Consider the following 19,781-nt stretch of genomic DNA (forward strand, 5'->3'; position numbering starts at 1 on the left):
TGTTAACCACAGTAAACCCAATAGGATTTATAATTCCATTATAAGGCAAAAATTTATTTTTTTAGCTTCATTATAGTATGCAATCATTCACTAAGTATGTGATCTCATTGAGTGAGCTCTGTTTTTCTTATCCAGCTTTTCTGAATCCTCCTGAAATAGCTGGATGGCAATGAGATGTTTCACAGTTATGTTGGGAAGCACCTAGGGGCAGAGATTCTCTAGGTTATCTTTATTTGGAAGTCCAACTGCTCCTTTGGCAATACATTTTTTAATAGTAACCGCTTATTTCAAAAATTTTTAATTCTTTACATGGAGAAAAGCTCTGCTATGATTTTATTTTCTTTTTTCTTTTTGTGCTTCTCTTGCATTGAACCATTGACTATCAGAATATAATTTATTCAATTTATGTAGGTGAAATTTATAGTTGTATTTTACTCATCCTTCTCTAGAGGTGGTGATGTGGTTGGATACCATTGTGGCATGATATAGACGGGACATTTATTGTTCTAGTAGAACAGCAGTGCTTAATCCCACAAATAATGATGTAATGGTTGTGGTTGTTGGAGTCTGCAGTCAAGAGATGTGATATCAGGTTTTGGCTCAGCTGTGGATATGTGGCTTAGCCCCAGTCAGCCAGTTCCTCCTCCAGTGGAAATGTTTTATTCTTCTTTTAGAAGCATTATGAGAATAAAACCCTTTAGTGGTCAGATAGGCTGTTTGGGGGGATGGTACTGTAACATCAGGATCTAGGTATCTACTAGTTAAGTAGTTGTCATATAATTAAAAAAAAGTCCTGCAATTTTACGCAGAGCATTACTTGTTAATTACTATATGGCTGCCTTTATACTGTTGCCAACAGAAGACAGAGATTATACTCTCCTATGCTATATATTACGGAGGATGGTAATACTAACAAAACTGAAAAGCCAGATCAAATCTCTTCCCCTCCTACATTTCATGCTCAGCAATTTTCAAGGGATAGACAGAAAATGCAATAGCTTTTCTCAATTCTGTTTTTTGAAGACCTGACTAAAAAATATTTTGAAATAGCCAATGTAAACTTTATTTTCTTTTTCTCCTCTTGGGAAAAAAACAAGTCAGATGAAGTTGGAAGAGCTAGATAGCTTGCTCTGAAAAATCAAGCCCGTAATTTAAGCACTTAGAGAAGGATTTGGGGATAGTCAAAAAGGACAAACATACCCAAAGTGGGATTCTAGCAAAAGTTAGGTGCCAAAGTACAAAGCTGTGATCTGAAAAACACTGCTCAGCTGCTGGCTAACTCTCAAAGCAAGTAAACCAAACAAATGCTGTACTTACTTTTTTTCACTTTGAATACATAAACAGCCTTGGGAAGAAAGACAACCTAGAGTAGCCCTGGCTCATGTGTGGCCTCACCAGCAGGTTAGAGAGCCACGTATCTCCCTGTGTCCTCTCTCTGGTCCACTTCAGACAATGTTGGTTTTTGCATGATGGCACAGCTCTAGCAGGAAGGGTTGAGGCTGCCCAGCCTAGCCCCAGAGCTAACTGTTAGGACACCTCCTGCTACAATGCCAAGCGTGGGTTCAAAGCCAAGGACCACTGTGGACCCACCTTCCCCTTTTTCTTTGGTGATTGCTCTGGCTGCTTACTGTTGTGTTAAAGGAGTAGTTTTCCCCCGATTTGTTGCAAATAGGAGCTCTGCACGATTCCTGGAAAAACAGATGTGTGTTCCTTCAAGAGGGGCTTCTGCACCACCGAGGGGAAAGTGCTTTCTTCTGGCTAGGAGGAAGGCACTGGCAGGGCAGGATTGCATGCTTGCACCTCTCTGCTCCTGTTTCCTGTTGGCTGACCTGGGCTGCGTGTGTGCACTGACTTGTAGAATCTCCCTGCTTGGTGAGCTGTGCTTATTTCATGCAGGGTCCTTCTCTCAGCTTCAGGGAAAAGTGTCTTATGTCTAAATCCTTTGTTGGTTGGGATGAGAAAGAATCTGGCTGTAGACACCCATTTAAAACTAATAGTATCTTTGACTGAATGGCACATTTTGAAGGTCTTCCAAGCAAAACACCGCTGCATGCTTAGAGCAGCCTGAGCCCTGCAGGAGTCTGAAGCTGGGTCTATAGAGAATTATCCAGTGCGAGACACTTTTCCAGGTGCTGGGATGTTCTGCTGCTAGAGGGTCCCTGACCAGTCAGTGGTTTCCTAGTGGATCTGAGGTGGAGTGGATTTCCACCTCCAAGTGGATCTGAGGTGCAGGCAGGAGTTAGCATAGGCCAGCAATGGGCAGTTTTCATGTGCCAACTCTGTTTGGCAGGTTGAGAGACTTCACTGGTGTAGATACGGGTCAACGTCTGCTAGCTGGCCTCAGCACTTGGGAGCCAGTCTGGGCATGGTCAGTTCAGTAATGCGGACCTAGCCTGAATAAGCAGCATTTTCTCCTCTTTCTGGGGAGTAGGAGTTGTGTCAGGATACATCAGCCCTGCCTTTTGCTGAGGAAGGAGCACACCTGCCCACACCGTGGCTGTGAGCTGGCTGGCTGAGGTGGCACCAGCAGGGCTAGCAAAGCTGCCACTGCCTGGTGTCCCTTGGGTGGCTGGACCACGGTGACGTCTGCAAGGCTGCAAGCTCACAGGGACCTAGCTCAGAGCACTCTGTGCTCATTGTAACAGTGGCATTTGGGAGGGGGTCAGGGTGGGTTAGTAAAAAGGCTGAAGGAGCCTTTTTACTAACCCAGTCCTGGGTTAGTCCTTTTTACTAACCCTTCAGTCCTACTAGGACTGAATTTGCAGTACGAGGTCTGTGATATGATAGGTTTGAAAAACTTGGTATTTGTGGGTGAATTAAAGAAGGTATATGGTTCATCAGTGCTTTGCATGACCAACATTAAAAAGTTATGTTACGGGCAACAACTTCGGAAAAAAGATTTCCCAAATTCCTGCCTTGTTTCACTTCAAGGACTGTTTTAGGTTTACTCTTGTCTTTTTTTCTGGAGAAGTTGCTGGATGCACTTTGTTATCGTTTGTCACATTTCAAACACTTGTTATGGTCAGGCAGTAGTGGGGATTAGTCACAGATAAACAATAAAATACTGATTTCTTCTCTTCTTTAAATATAACCTGTAAAATTATTTCTGAAAACTTGTAACACAGTATTTTGTGCATCTTTCAGGTAAATGGATATTTGATAATTAAATGCATAGTAGATGTATGGTACAATTTAGAAGTTTCAGTATGTGTTCAGCTTTCTGTAAGTGTTCAGCTACCATGGGAAGACTTATTTTAAAAAGCTGTAGGGACTGATCTTAAAGTTCTTTGAAAAATCGCCTCCTAGTTTAATGTTTGCTATGAACTTCATTAAACATTTTATGCGGTCTGTGCCAATTAAGACCATTAGCATTACCATGAACCGGTAACCTTAGGAAAAAAAAATGGTTATGCTTAAAAACATAAAAGCAGGGTTATTAACAAAAAGTGAGTTATCAAGTGTAAATAAAATGACCTGAACAAAATGTGCATCATTGTACGTGCATGCCCTCATTTACCATCTGGTTTCTGGTTTATGACCCTTGCTATGGATTAATTTTGGGCTAGCGGACAAACAATTGGACTACACTTAAAAACACAAGCTGGAATGTAGGGAAAGCTTGCAGCAGTCTTTCACGTGCTCTGTATCGTGTGGGGAAAAAACAGTTTATAGAAAAGATGAGTTGAACTGTAAACATTGCATCTTGATAAGTCTTCCATACAGTCATATAATTATGATTTCTTTTACTTTCTTCAGATTTTCCTTGAAGTCCAGCTAAGAATGCAACCAACAATAAAGTGAAAAAGCTGTGCAGCTGAAGAAGCATCCTTCTACTTGGTGGAAATGTCTCTTTTTTTTTGACAACGATTAAAGGACAATGGGGTCAAACACACTTGGGAAGGCTGCAGCATTAGATGAGCTTTTGAACGCCTGTGTTGAAATGTTTGGTACGCTTTTTCAATATTTTACTTTGCTGTTCTTGAAATTCATCTTATAATATAACCCCTGCTGTTCTCTGATTTAGCCAGTCTTTCCCTTGGCAGACATTTCTGTTCTGTAAAATTTTCCATGTTTCATTTTGGCCCAGAATCGCATGGGCCAGAATTTTAATCACATGCATAATGTATTAAATTTTCTTAATACAGATAATGCACAATGGTGGGTATAGTGGTTTTTAAAATGCTGGCCTTCACCAAGAGAAGTGTTTAGTTGAATTATTCAAGGAGTTATTTCTGGCATTGATCTTTGTCTTGAGTGGTTACACAGCTGCATTTCTGACCAGTCATTTTTTGAAAGGTTTTCCAAATCATCATGCAGTAATTGGCAAGAATATGACTTAAGGCTCATGTAATCTTTTTACTCTTATTAAAATGTGATGTACTGGGTTTGAGGGAAAGAAGTGATGAAATAGACCTTGATCCATAACACCATTAGTCATGACATATGTCACATTGCAGTCAGAGGAGTTCATGGATGGGCTTAAATGCTTTGAAATGGGGCCTTAATTCACAAAGCTACATTTAGATTCTCTTGAAATGCAGGACAGCTTTTGATTGGAATGAGGTATTGATTTTTTTTCCCCTCATGGAGAGAAACAAGTATCTAAAGGTGAGAGAGATTAAATAATTAAGGGGCAGATCTTGCTACTGAGTGTAGTGCATGCCCATATATCCATGTTTGTAGACCACTATCAAACCTGTTGTTCTAAATACCTAATGAGAGGTAGCAGAGCCCATACATTTGTTGTCTGTTGGAAATCATGCCTCTCTTCCTCGTATACACACTTTCTTAACAAGTGTAGTCCATGTGTGGTTCCTGTTTCATACATGCATATCAACTACTGTCTTTTAAAAGAGTGACAGACAGAAAATAATCTAAGATTGCAGATGTTGAGGAACGCTGATGGTCAGCCAGCATGCTAGGGAATAACTCTTTCTGTAGTTTCAGTGCCTATGTTGCAAAGACACAGGGGCCTGTACAGCAGCTGGAGATGGGACCCTGGGCACGGATGTGAGGTGTTGCCTTGAAATGTAATTCCTTGAGGCAGATCCCTTTTTTAACAATGTAATTGTTAGCATAAAGCTATAAAGCTGCAATAAAAGAAATATTGTAAGTGGTTGTACATAAATCATCTCCCTGCCCTTTTGGTGGACTAGTTTTGGATTTGTTCTTTGGATTACCGGCAGTCTCTTTGTATAACGTTTAGCATAGTGCTGTCCATACCCCATTTTTCTAGCTACGGCCTGTTATCTACACTGATTATTTTTTTTTACCTACCACTACAATCTAGCAGTAGTTATCACTGAAGGAGCATTTGTGTTTTTTGGTTTTGTTTCCTACCTATTTGGTAGATAATGACCCAACATTTCCACTTTTGATCCTTTCTCTCTGATTCCACTTGAAGAATAAAAGCTTCTCTCTGTTCATTAATAATGTGGTTAACTCACTTGTTTCTCTTTTGCAGATGACAAAGGAAATCAGTGCTCCAGCCATTTGCCAAGAACCTTTCTTTTAATGCACCGGTGGTATCTGCCTTCCACAGAGCTGGCTGGCAAGCTTCTGTCCATATATCCTTTCAGGAAGACTTGCAAATTGACATTACAACATCAAAAGCAAATTGTTTCTGTGACTGCACGTAAAAAATGTGTTAATTAATTACTGACAAACAGGTTTAGTGGTGAGATTTTTTTCAGCCTAAAAGGTGGAAGTCTGTGAGCTTCTTTCTGCTATTGGTTGTGGACTTTTTCCATATGTACAAGTTTGCTGAGGCATACTTTGAATTAACTTTGAATAAGTGGAAATATATTGCCAAGATAACTTTTCAAACGTGTAATGGCCAGCTGGCCTTGGATTAGTATGAACTTCCAATGGGAGCTAAGCACATACATGTCATTTATACCTCTTCAGTAATCAGAAGTATTATCGTATTTGGTTAACCAGAGCTGGCAAGAAACCGTTCAGCAGAATATTCAGAATAGTATAATAGAGATATTTTTACTAAGGCAAAAAACAAAGTGGCCGCCAGGAAATGGTCTGTGTCTCCTAAGATGCTGTGAAAGTGAATGAAATATCAGAGCATACTGTGGTTATCTCTAGAAGAAAAGTTTGATACTGTTTTTTATTCAGCTGGTCTAGTGTCAAAGTCTTCTGTGGATAAAAACAGCATTACTGAATAAAGGCACACAAAGCTTTCTTTAACTAGCCTACGTATAGAGATGTCAATGGGGAGAACTGCAATGAATTCAGATTAAAAATCTGCTATTTCATGAGGTAAGCATGCTTCTAGTCCTCTAGCATTTTGTTTTTATGCTTCTGTGAATACTGTCAATGTAATTTCTTTTTGTAAAGATTAAAAATAAACCATGGAAATATAAAGCTTTTCTTTTTTCTTTTTTAACTTGATCACCGGTCTATAGTGAAGAGTGAATTTCTGTGCTTTGAAAACAATTGTTTACATTAAGCCATCTAGCCTTTAAGACACTTAACTGTATTATCTAAAAAGCTGATTGAAAACTTGCGCTATGATTTACCTGGTGTTTGAGTGTGACGTCTCTTAGAGGGAGGCTAGTTCAGTGCCACACAGAGGAGAGACATTTTGCTTCAAAATGTAATCTAGTGTGATAGAGGAAGATTGTCTCTGGGATGTCGGCTTCAGTTCACGCAATCCCTACATAATTTATGACGACAGGAATGTGTTAGTGATGCCAAAGCTATTACAGGTCGAGTATGTTCTGATCCTTGCACCAACTGTCTCTGACCTTGTTTCTATGGGAAAGCTTTCATGTGTTAGGCTGTGCTTGTGTAGGAACATCTCTCTGTAAAAGAGAAAGCATGTATTTTTAAGGTAACATGTTATAACCTGATTCCCTCAAAGAAATGCTTTTTCTTTCTTCCTCTGGACTAAGTTATATCACTGTGAAGAAAGGGAGGGAGGTATTGAAAGCAGGGCTGATAAAGCCTTTTCCGTACCCCCTTAAATAGCAGAGGAGATACCTCATTTACATGGTTATGGTGGTGGAACTGCCACTCACATTCACATTTTCATTTTAATTGAAAAATCTTTTCTGAGCAGATAAAGGGTCTCACTTAGACAAGAGGTAAATGCAGGTGTCATTTGGGTGTCCTGGCAGCATGAGTCAGGACACGTGTGCGCCTTTTGTGTGTGTCACTGGAGGCATCACTTTAATTTCTCATTTCAATAGAATGCTGCTGTGTTGTGCTGTAGTGAGTTAACCAAAGGAAATTATATGATAAAGTGGCTTTTGTCACTTCCGTGTCACAGATAATCACAGCAGCAACAAGTTGGGGTAGTCCACCTTCTCTGCCCAAAAGCCATTGGGTCTGAAATATTTGTAAGTCCTATTGAATAAAATGTGAGTATATATATGCAGCCACTGAATGTTACACCTGAATCCCTGGGCTTCTCTGAACCACTGTCTGTGGATTTCAGATACTGGATTTTGGAATTTCCTGCGGAGTTTAACTTGGATCTTGGGCTGATTCGTTTGACTGAGGAGTTTCGAGAAGTAGCCAGCCAGCTCGGATATGAGGATCACATTCATCTCATTGATATCTCCAGCATGTAAGGATGTTATGAGCTTAAACATCTTTCTCTCTGTCTCTGTAACAGCAGAATTCTAGTTCTGTGCAAAATATAAAAATATTAAGGGCCATCTTGAACTCGAGAGAGCAAAAAAGCAGTTACAAAAAGATTATATTGTCTTCTAAATTTGAAGTTACTAAAAAATTGAAATTCTAGTTGTAATGCCACAGTAAAGAGAAGATTCTTATCTGTATGTAAGTTTTTAATATAAACAGGAAAGAAATAATTTTCCTGACAAAGATAGTGCCGATTAAGTGATTAGTATTACTTTTTCCCTATAATTTTCCATACAGAATGACAAGCAATGCAGTGACTGGCATGTTGTGTAAATCTTGCATTTTCTCAGGGAAGCTTTTTTGTTCTCTCATCAGTAGCCTGTTAATTTTTTCTAATGGCTTTCTGTGTACTTCTTTTCTATGATTTAACTGGATCTATGATTTAACTGGACTTAATCTTTAGCATTTGCATTTGTAGTTTTATTGCATCAAAATGATTACAAGGAAATACAACTATTTCCTTGACACGCTGAAATGAAAGTTACCTTTTAAACATCATCAGACAGGCTCTTGTATCTCCCCTGATATTGTAGATTTTCTTTTAAAATAAGGCATATGCATAGTGATTTTTCCTTATTTAAAAATGGCATAGTAACCTGGAAGGACAGCACTACTAATCTCAATGAAGGTTGCAAGACTCCCTGCAAGAACAGTACCAGTGAACTCACATGAATATTGCCTCTTAAATCTTCATTTTAAAATACTGTTAGCAACCTCTTTCTGCTCTCTGACGTGCTTTTACTGTATATGGGTAGGAATTATTCCATTGCTTGCAAGCAAGTGATTTGCCTTTTTGTCTACCCACTTCTTACTGTTTTGTTAGCTGTTTGACTGACTGTTTCTGTTGTTCCATTCTTTCATGGACCTGTGGTCTTACAGAGTAAAAGTTAATCCTTGATGTTATTCAAGTCTTTTTTTATTCTGTATCAGAATTTGGTGTGACCTGTTCTTCTTGTATTTCCAAAGCATTTTTTAATTATGGCTTCCTGTATCATAGACAAGAGTACGTTATCCTTTTGTTCTGGTAGAAAACTGCTATTATTTATCATTTGCAGTAGCGCCTCTGAAACTCTTATCTTCTGTTATGCATCTGAACTGGTCTTACTCTGAGTGTTTGTTATGTGCTGGATGTCACAGATCAGAAAGCTCATGCTCTGTCTCTTGGTAATTTTATACTATGTGTGCAAACAGTGGGTTATACTCACATATACCCAAACAGAATTGAGAATTATGCCTATTTTTCTGTTGCAGTCCTTCCTATGACTGGATGAGAAGAGTTACACAGAGGAAGAGGATTTCCAAGAAAGGAAAAGCCTGCCTGCTGTTTGACCATCTGGAGCCCATTGAGCTAGCTGAACATCTCACTTTTCTGGAGCATAAATCTTTTAGGAGAATTTCTGTAAGAAGCCTACAACTTTGTCACTTGCAATTAGGAGCCTCTCCTTAAAGAGTGTTCACATGGTTTAACATTTATGACTTTTTTCCCTCGACATTTCAGTGTAGTAAGTCTTTATAATCCTTCATATGATGTACATAGCCATGGCTGCACCAGCACTTCCTTGATCTTTTTCATGACTGATGCTTTTAGTGACAGAAGTTAATTTTGTGGATAAATTCTGGGCAAAAATTACTGCTAAAAGCTACTGCAGCCATATGTTGCAGCAACTGATTAAACTAATATTATTGTTCAAAATCTTCAGGTGTTTTTTTTTTTCCTCTGAGGAAAATAGTTAATTACTTTTCAGGAAATATCAGAGTCTTTGCAATGAAGAATTTTTGAAGAGACTGAAATATATATAGTCCTTCTGTAGTCTCCATTCACTCCCAACCACTTCTTTAGAAACTTTGCTTTCATTTGCCAACTTAGAATCAGAAGATAATTCCAGTTGGAAGGGATCTCAGGAGGCCTCTAGGCCAACCCCCTGCCCAAAGCAGAGTCAGCGCTGAGATAGATCATGTTCCTCAGGGACTTAGCCACTTGGGTCTTGAAAACCGGCAAGAACAGAGACTGCACGACTTCTCTTTCCTCCTTCTCCCATATTGGCACTGAGGAAAATTCAGATACAGTTGCTTCTTTTCACACAGGATTGTACATGAACAAGAGGCAAAAATGGATTAAAATGAAAGTAGAAGCTAAAGCAAAACAAATGAGTAACCAAATGCCAAAAGAAATGCTGATTTCTGCTGGCAAATATCCATATGAAAAGGCCACATGATGCCACTGTATCTGGTGGCAAACGGAAGCAGTAAGTTCTCAAGATGACAATTTCTCTTCAGCAAAAAAATGAGACTTTTTAAAAGTGTTTAGGAGCACGAAAGAAATCAAACTCCAAAACTAAGAAAAATATATGAGTTTTTTTGTTTGTTTCAAGAGAGGAAGGAAAAAGAGCTCAATGAGGAGCCGAGACCAGTCTAAATAGAATCGCTTTTGACGTCATTTAATAACGTTCAAAGGTTTATTACTCTATACTTCAAATCATGGGAAAACACCCTGCTGTGATCTGTGCAATGCTAACCTCAAAGAACGAGGGAAGGAGAAGAAAAAAGGCATGGATGTCTAATTAGACTTAAGATATATTTTAATTCCTTTGTGAATTCCAGAAAGAAAACTCAGACCTGCAATGAATTTTCTTTTTTCCTTGTTGTTTCTCATTTGTCTGTTAATTCTTTGGCTTGAGTTTTGCTGTCATCTCAGATGTTTCTCTGCAACAAATTAGAGTTAGTTAATCTTGTACTACTTGTTATCTCAAAGCTATATAATTGTAGAAGATGATTAGTCTGAATCCTGTCTTTGGTTTTACCTATTTAAAAAAAAATATGGAGGAGAAAGAAGGGCAGTGTTAACTATAACAGAAAACATTTAAAAGTAACTGAACACTGAAATACTGTTTGTCTGCAGCTCTGAGACGAGCATCTGCTGTGTAAGAGTATATGCCATCGTATGGGCTTCTAGCAGGCAATTTTTGATCGGCTAAGACCAAGAAATCCGTGCTGGCTGGCATTGTAAGCAACTCCCTACACAAGCTAAAGTTATGTCATAAGCTTCTGAAAAATGTGTCTTTAAGGGACAGCTGAAAAATGTTTCCCAAACATTTAGGGAACTTTAATTCTTGGAATCTGTAGCTCTCCCATGTAGAACTATGTCCATGAACACACAGGGACTGAACAATAACATCAAAAGGAGCAAGATTTATCAGAAGTAGCTCCTTCTGTAACAGATTTTTTTTTACATAGGAGGAAGAAAATGGGTGCATGGTTAGCTTCTTAGGATGCAGTTCAAGCTCCTGTGAAGAGTGACAGAGCTTCTATTGATTTCAGTGGGGCCAAGATTTCCCTCTTTACATCAACAATGGAATTGTTCAGGATATTGGAGTAGGATGAAAGCTCTTATTTATATGATTCTTGCTTGTAGCACTAGATAATTCCTATAGATTATCATGCTATGAGGATGTCAAGTAAAACTACACAGAATAAAATGTTGCAAGTGTTGAGTAAATTATGGGAAAGATAATTCCATGGAAGTAGTAATCATGCTCGTCATGCAGGCTCCTGTATTATCTGACACACAAACACTAAAGTTTTAAGTTGACATGTAAGTATAAAAAAAAAATACAACCAAACCACCAACAAAAAACTTTTAAGAAAGAACTGATGTGCAGCAGGGTCTGCTGACCCTGAGTCTTGGTCACTTTCTAAACAAGAGGAGCTTTAAAAAGGAAAAATGATCAAAGTTTCAATTTGGTTCTTAAGTTGTCCACCATTTTACTGAAAATGCCTTTCCTCTGTTAGTTCACAGACTACCAAAGCTATGTGATCCATGGCTGCTTGGAGAACAATCCTACTTTGGAGAGATCTATTGCTTTATTTAATGGTATCTCCAAATGGGTCCAGCTCATGGTTCTCAGCAAACCAACACCCCAGCAAAGGGCAGAAGTAATCACAAAGTTTATCAATGTTGCACAGGTAAGTCATGCATATGAGTCTTTTTCTTCCAGTATAAAGCAATAATATTAATAGAGATTGTGGTAAACAAATGAGCTGTTTCACCAGTGAATAGCCTGTTCAATATCACTGCAGGTTATTTGTTCAGGTGTGGTATGTCTGCATTCTTTAACTAGCAGGCACAACTATAAAATCATTTTTCTTTGTTGTATTTTAGTTGGCAACTGTCACTATTGTGTGTTTCTTGTGGAGCTAAGCTAATTAAAAAAAGAAATGCAGAACCATTCTGCTATGTCCCCTGGTTTAGTGATTCCTGCTTTAGCAGTCTCCTTTAGCTTGTCGTGTGTGACACTGGATAGCTGCCACATGTATTTCCTTTATTTTTAATTATGCATGATCAATCTCTCCTGCAGAAGCTCCTTCACCTCCAGAACTTCAACACACTGATGGCAGTTGTGGGAGGTCTAAGCCACAGCTCTATTTCTCGCCTGAAAGAAACTCATTCTCATCTGTCTTCAGAAGTCACAAAGGTATGGTGGACTCCAGAATATAGACATATTGAGCAGAACATCACCTCTTTGAGGTCTGATGGGTTCTGCAGTGCAGGTGTCTCACCAGCACAATACTTGGATCATGGCAGGGCATCCTAAAAGGCACTTTGATTGCATTCCTCTCAGTGGAGAAGGATCAGCTCACGGAGATCCTCTGCTTGATTGCCTGTGCCAGAGAGGAAATTAACACTGTCGACACCCTGACATGAATTGTGCTCATTTAAAACAGATTAAGGAAATGCTATGAATGTTTTCACAGAGGCTTTGCTTCTCTGGCTATTTGTAGGACTGGAACGAAATGACAGAGCTGGTCTCTTCCAATGGAAACTACTGCAACTACCGCAAGGCTTTTGCTGACTGTGTTGGCTTCAAAATTCCTATTTTAGGAGTTCATTTGAAAGACTTGATTGCTGTCCATGTCATTTTTCCTGACTGGATAGATGAGAATAAAGTTAACATAGTGAAAATGCAGCAGCTTTCCATCACCTTGAGTGAACTGGTTTCCCTGCAAACCGCCTCTCATCATTTAGAGCCTAATATGGATTTAATTAACCTGCTAACCGTAAGTATTAAGTATGTTTCAATTTAGTTCTGTTATTCAGATGTTGAATTTCAGTAGGAATATTCATATCTATAGAGATTAGTACACATTGTTATCCCACTTTTGTAAAAGAAAAGGGAAACAAGTTCACATGAGGTGTGAGCAAAGTCAAAGAGAGTTTCGTTACTGTATGTGATGGCTGGAAGTATGTGATGGCTGGAAGCAGCAACAGGATTGTGATCAATTAATTATTTTAAGGATGACAGAAAGAGGGCTGTATTTGTGTTAGGAGAAGGAAAAACTAAGTTCTGACTACTTAGAATTGAGGCTTATGTCTCCTGAGCAAAGACTGGGTGATGTGTTGACATGGACACAGAAGTGAAATTCCAACTTGGGCATCACTCTCTTCTACTCCCTTGTGCTTTGTGTGCGACACAGTACTCTTCCTATCCAGTAAATAAAAATGCTCTTGAATGGTGTTAAACAGCCCCTGCAATCCCTGTGCTTTCCCTTCTCCTTCCTCCTTGGCAGTGGCTCCATTTGGGGAGGTTTGAAACTTGCAAACAATTACAGATAAGGATTTGAATGTTCTATTTCAAACCAAATGAAAGTGACTTTTCAAAAAGACTGAATAAAACATTTTTTTTTAAAAAGCTGCAACTGACAATGCTAAAAGGAATTAACTTTCAGTCCCCTTTTTGATGTGTAGACAATGAAAGTAGTTTCAATAAATACCACACTTTATTTCAAAACATACTGAAGTGTGGCGCCTGAACCATCAGGCCAAATCCTGTTTCTATTGAAACGTAGTCATTTTAGCACTGATTTCAACTGCAGCAGTGTTTGACCCAGCACCACAGTTTGTTCAGGTCATGGGCAAACCCCGATATTTTGGAATTAAAGACAGAACCTGTGAAACATGAAAAAAAAAGGCATGTTGTTTGTTATAAAGCAGTTGATGTTGCAAGCAAATAGAAGTCACCTACTCACCTGAAAGTAGTCTGAAACAAGTCATGTTAGGTAAAGGACTCTCTTAATATGTAATCATTTTATGCTGTTTCTGTTCTTGTTACTTAACTTTGTCTTTCAGAGCTCTAATCCGGACTGAAAGGGAATATCTTTGCTCTCCTTAAATCAATAGAACTATTTTAAAAATAAACTTAGAACTAAACAAAGTCTGTGTGTAAATAGGACAAATTTGAGAATTTTTCCAGTGTTCATTTTGTTAGATAGCATGAACTTCTCGAGACCATGTTTTTCTCCAAATTTCTTTTTTCTCTTTCAGATGACAGGAAAAAATCTAGGTCAAAAGCCAGGGAAAGAATTTCACTATCTCTGAATAGCTGTGTCCAGAACAGGCCATGTCTCAGCATTGTCCCCCACTCCCTGGGCAGGTGGGAACCAAATTCCAGTTTTTCCTCAGTCAGGTCACAGACTTGAGGTGACTCTCATTACCTGGCTCATTCTAGGTAAATGCCTTAAGTGGGGGGCTATAGGGCAGGAGCCTTGGATTTTTTTCCTTTCGTGCTTTCCTTTAAAATGCTCAAAAATGTGCATATCTAGAAAGTAAGCAGAGGTTGTAGTTTGTGATGGATTTATGCTGGGACTGATCAGGTACAGAGCTTTACACTGTGGAGGCTGACAAATACGAGCCCAAGCTTGGAGCTACCAAGCTGGAGTGGGTATACCTGTGGCTTCATTGTAATGAGGAATGGGAAAGCTTGGGGGAATAGGAAAACCTTCTCCTGTTGCACCTTGCATGGAACAATCTGGGAACAAGTCCCAGTCCTGGTTAGTGGGACAGGGAAGACAAGGGACCATGAGTTGCCCACTGCAACACCCCTTTAATTTAAATATTGGGCTATAAAGGCAGATATTTATTACCTTGTTTTGTTTTTGTAGGGATTGAGAGTTGCCTTCTTATCTCATGCCACTCTTTTCCTCCCTGGTCATTTCTGAAAGTTCACGGTTTCTTACAAGCTTGGCTGTGAGTAGGGGGAAGTGGAACCTCAGGCTCTAGGGAACTGAGCAATAAGAAACTGAGTCCAAAAGGGCAGAAATTAGACAATGTGAAGTGAGAGATGGAAGCTGAACTGCTGCTGACATTTTCATTAGCTGTTCTTCTCTCTTTTGGGTGACAGCCTGCTTTCCAAAAGGAGCAGAAAGCTTCAGGTTTTTCTAAGACCTTGCAGGTTCATATCCCTCATTGTATCAACCTGAGTTTATATAGTGTATCTGTTTTTCCTTTTTTAAAAAAATAATTTCTTTGTTTTGTTTGTTTTCAGCAAAATGATAGGGATTTTATTTATATTTTCATCTTTAATTCAGTATATCTCATTTACCACAAGTAATTGAGTACATGATGGGTACTTTTTCACTTATGATGCTCTGATGTATTCATTCCTAATATAACTCTGCTGACTTTGGTTACAGCTGAGCCAATCTCATTGTAAATAAATGAAGGTGCATGCAGCAATGTCGATTCCAGACGCAGGTTAAAATTAACTTGTGCTGCTTTTTACCTGTTAGCATGATTCCATGGTGGTACCTTTTAGTAATGATGGAGACAGCCATGGGTATCCTAGGTAGACAGCTGTAGGTATCCTAAAACCTTTCCAGGGTAATTCTGTCTTCATAGTAGTCACTGGAAGTGTAGTTGTGGGTCAAGTACATTTGATAGTGTGGGAGTTTTGATTTAAGATGGTGACTCCTGGAAAGGAAAAAAACCCCAAATTTCTACAAAAAATTCCTAGACCAGAATTTTGGTACATATCATAATATGAATATTCTCATTTTTCTTCCAGTATGTAGGTTTTGTCCTCATCTGTACATATGAATACAATACTTTTTTTTACAGTGGTCTCTTAAACAGTAATAACGGACTTATATAGTAGATGAAATGTTTCTGTCAATCTTTTTGTTAATAAGAAAGTTTTAAATTATAGGCTGGGGTCAGAGAAAGAGGAGAAGAAAAGCTAGGATTGCAGCCCAAAGCTGACAAGAACTGCCGACTAAAAATAGTTGACCTTGCTACCTGCAAATGGTCTTTTAGCAGATTTAGCCTCCCTTGCTGCCAAAGTCATCCTCAGTTTTCAGAACCTGAAGAAATAACTATTCTATTTATTGCTAGGTCTTCCCTCTCTAATGTAAACTGTAAAAATTTTTCTCATCTTTAACTTACTTAGAGAAACTGCCTTTCAAAACTAGTAAATGTGTATAAATGTGTAGAGTGCTTTTCATTTGCGTGTGAATCAGCTGACCCAACTATTTGTTCACTTCTGCTGTTTTCCCATTAAGCTGCTTCCACCCGGGCAAGCTTTTAGTAGGTGTTTTGTCCTGGTAAGCAATATGTAAACCTCTTGCCTGGCCTCCATCCCTTGCAGTGTTGCCTTTTACACCACACTTAGCAAGTGCTAACAGCCTGGCCTGTGCTTCCTTGACAAGTAAATCACTGGGTGCTGGTTTGCTAGTCCAACAACTTGCACAAAAAGATAAAATGGATATTTAATGGGCATGTGGGAATTTGCCCTGGTTTTTCTTTTCCTGGGTGGTGGAGCCCTATCCCCTCTGTGGGAGCTGATTGATACCTTTCAAGTGGTTTGGAAATGGTGATGTTTGGGGAGACTGTGTTAAGAGCTATGAAGTGAGAGCTTGGCTTAAAAGCTGGGGCGAGGGCTTGGTAGTAAACTTCAAGGCACCTAGTCAAGGGTCTTACGGGCATTTTTCAGATGCTATTGAGTGTATAGATCAAAAGGGTGAATGGGGAACAAGAGGTCTCTCCGGCTTCAGTGGTCGCTGCTGAATGATCAGCATTTTGGCAAGTTGGTCTCGCTCTTCCCTTAAATGTCTGCACACAAACTTAGAAGTCTGCCCCCCCATCTTATTGTCAGCATAAAAAATCAACTTCTAGCTCACAGAATTTTAGCTTTGAAGAAGTAGCTGAAAGGAGCCAACATTTTGCATGGAAGTTAACATGCCACAAATAAGGCAAAGGTTTGCTGTATGGAGGGCAGTGAGACAAATGCCAGGTTTACCTGCATAGGAGACTGCAAAAGCTGGGAGGGAGCTCTAGCGATGCAAGTCCTCCCTTGTCATGTGTAAACGAGTGTGAGTTACGTGGGCAAAAGAAGTAAACGTGCCACGACTCAGCTGCCGGTGAGCCAGAATGTGTTACACAAAGATGGACTCACTTCTTACTGCATGCTTGCTCTTAGTCTGTGTGGTTCTTCCTCCTTTCCTGCCTTATTGGCCACACTCGCTCCATCTCCACTGACTCTGTACTCAGTTCTGTACCAGTCCCTAGCATCTGAAACGTGGAGCTAAGAAGTAGAAGTAGTAAAAGAGGACCTAAGCACAAGCTTGGCAGTGCACCACAGAGGAATAATAGCTCTAATTACATTTTTCATCATTAGAAAACTTAGTTTGGTAAGGATGCTTAAGGGATTTGCTTACCTGATGTGCACTATTCCCACATTGGTTTTAATTCACAATGTAAATAAAAGCCTGCGGTTAAAAGTTTCATCACTTTCTGTGGATTGGAAGTGGATCTCAGTCTCTCAACTAGACTACAGTGCATTTATACTAATTGCGTTAGAACTTATTTGGTGCCACCATTTTTCCCCCACTATTTTTAGGTCTCAACAGCTATTTATCTAACCTGTTCTGAGACTATATGCAAATCACTGGAAAGTCCCAGTCATTTGTACAGTCTAGTGAAGAGAATGAGAAATTTCTAAACAATCAAATTGAAAGTCACCCTCCCTAACTTGTGTTCAGTAAGTTCCACTTACAAAAAAAAAGTTATGCCTTTCTGATCACTCCTCAGGCCCCCCCAAATTGCTTGGAAAAATAGGACAGCAATAAAAGTCAAATTAGAATGGAAACTGCCACCCACTGTAAAGGTTGTCCTAGGAAAACTTGTATTACACTTTATCCATCAGAGCAAAACTGTGAATAAAATATAAAATGAGAGCTTATACAACTGCATTGTCATCATGCTTGTAATTTTTTTGCTAGTATTTGAAACTCCTGTACTAGACAATACCTTGCCCACTGTGTGCTTACACATTGTGCCTAATGAAGTTATAACTGCTGCTTATGATAAGGTCAGGTAATTCAGGGAAGAGGAGATACAAACTTGCTCGGTAAATACTAATGCACTTCCATCCCCAAATCCACACCCTGCTCATCTGGCCTGCTGAGAAAACTAGTAGGAACAGGGCAAGGCCTTTTGAACTAGCAATTCTGCTGTCAGTCCCAGCCTGACCTGATAATATCATGTGCTCCAGCTGAGTTCTGCTTATTTTATACCACCAAGGAACCTAAGAATACAGTCAGTGAATAACTGAGTACATGAACGATATTTGTTACAGCAGTTACTGGATCTACGTTATCTTTAGGACAGGTCCTTACATTCCCCTGTGACAGCAGCATGCTGGCTGGGTGAAGGAACCTGCAGGGTGCTCAGACTTTCACTGGTGCCCATAACCAAATTACAAAGCGCAAAAATCAGCGTAGTGTTACAGCTAGGCAAAACGAATAATGCGATATCCAGACATGTCTAAAGCCATGTGTTCGCTCTGGGATGTGTACCTATCTTGGGAAAGGGCACAACTCCTCGCTTACCCGTTGCACAAAATTCTGTTTAAAAGAAGGTGGTTCCTAGATGTGGTTCTGCAACTCTGTGAAAAGCTGCTTTCCCAGCAGCTGCACACAGCTTTGGCGTGTATCCTGACCTCTGAGTAGCAAAACTTTTTGTTTAGCTTACAAGCCTGTCATATCCAGCCCAGTCTAATAAATGTTACTGGTTTTCCCTCTTTCTTACACATAGCTGTCCCTGGACCTCTATCACACTGAGGATGATATCTACAAGCTCTCGCTGGTGCTGGAACCAAGGAACTCCAAATCTGTAGGTCATCTTTTACTGCATTTTGACACATAGCTAATTCTGTCTGCATGCAGTTGATTAAATTTTTAAATGATAGTTAATGTGTTTCCTTATTCGTATTCACATAAAGCTTTTTAGTGTGTATGCTTCTATAGTAAACACAGTTACTCTTTATAGGTTTTAGTGCATATTGGGAAAAGTAAGTAGTGAAACATGCCAGACTTCCCTATTAATTATTTTTCAACAAAACCTCTGCAAGTCCTGGAAAATGTAGTTCTGCTTTATATGGAGATATTCTTTGTAAGTTTACATCAATTATTTAATGCGTGACCATTACTTCATTTTCTGGATGCTGGTGCAGTTATATAAAACAACACTGAGTCCAAAGATTTGTTTTAGGTAAGGCACAGCATTAGCTGTAATGTTTTAAAAACTGTTTGCTTATGTAGAATTGGCTGTATCTTGGGCTCTCAAGCAATGTTTAAACACCTCAGAATAGATATTACTTTTTTTTAGTATGTGCAACTAAAGATAATGCTGCATTGGTACATAGAATCATAGAGTCATAGAATTGTTTAGGTTGGAAAAGACCTTTAAGATCATCAAGTCCAACCATTAACCTACATTAGGCTTTGCAAGTCTGAAGATACAGATAAATCTCCTAATTAATAGTTGAATTTCATTTAAAGTATTACTCTCTCTCCCGTTGCCAAAGTTTGGGAACTCCTCTTCTCTCTGAGCATTTCATCAGTGCATTAACATCCTTATTACCTATCATATCCAGCACATGGTGCTCTCAGGCTGAGCCCTCTCAAGTCTGACAGCAGCAGAAACTAAGGGTGCCTGGAAATGCTTAGCAGGGTGTGAGAGCGGAGTCCAGTAGTCTGAGGTGATTCGTTGCAGTGCTTTTTATGTTTTTGAAGTATTCTTTAAAGCAAGCAAGGAAGCAGAACCTCATAATTTCCAAGTATAGGGTTTCTCTGGCTTTTAAGATAGTTTATCACTCTTGGAGACCAGTTTGAGGACTGTGTGTGTGCTTTCAATGGTGGATGATTAGCAACAGTAAGGAAGCTATTGAATATTTCCTTAGTCAACACTAACTCAGTTTAAACACCTGGAATTTCATTACTGAGTCTCCAGTCCTTGTTGGATATGATTTGACCACAACAGTTCCCATTTATCACAGTCATTCTGGCTCCCT

The 19,781-nt window shown here is 39.3% G+C and overlaps 1 protein-coding gene across 2 annotated transcripts in view; it reads left to right on the forward strand.

The window, feature by feature from the left end:
- RASGRP3 (RAS guanyl releasing protein 3) overlaps positions 1 to 19,781 on the forward strand; it is a 51,777-nt gene that overhangs the window by 17,212 nt on the left and 14,784 nt on the right. For both annotated transcript variants that reach the window (XM_072856619.1, XM_072856620.1), the window contains exons 2-10: positions 3,757 to 3,947; positions 5,465 to 5,567; positions 6,208 to 6,270; positions 7,451 to 7,582; positions 8,911 to 9,058; positions 11,449 to 11,622; positions 12,015 to 12,131; positions 12,439 to 12,714; positions 18,524 to 18,601. In XM_072856619.1, coding sequence (XP_072712720.1) covers positions 3,878 to 3,947; positions 5,465 to 5,567; positions 6,208 to 6,270; positions 7,451 to 7,582; positions 8,911 to 9,058; positions 11,449 to 11,622; positions 12,015 to 12,131; positions 12,439 to 12,714; positions 18,524 to 18,601 — 1,161 coding nt within the window. In that variant the 5' untranslated portion in view covers positions 3,757 to 3,877. The remainder of the gene's footprint in view (positions 1 to 3,756; positions 3,948 to 5,464; positions 5,568 to 6,207; positions 6,271 to 7,450; positions 7,583 to 8,910; positions 9,059 to 11,448; positions 11,623 to 12,014; positions 12,132 to 12,438; positions 12,715 to 18,523; positions 18,602 to 19,781) is intronic.

Source organism: Ciconia boyciana, chromosome 3 (genome assembly GCF_034638445.1).
Source record: "Ciconia boyciana chromosome 3, ASM3463844v1, whole genome shotgun sequence".
Taxonomy (NCBI): Eukaryota; Metazoa; Chordata; class Aves; order Ciconiiformes; family Ciconiidae; genus Ciconia; species Ciconia boyciana.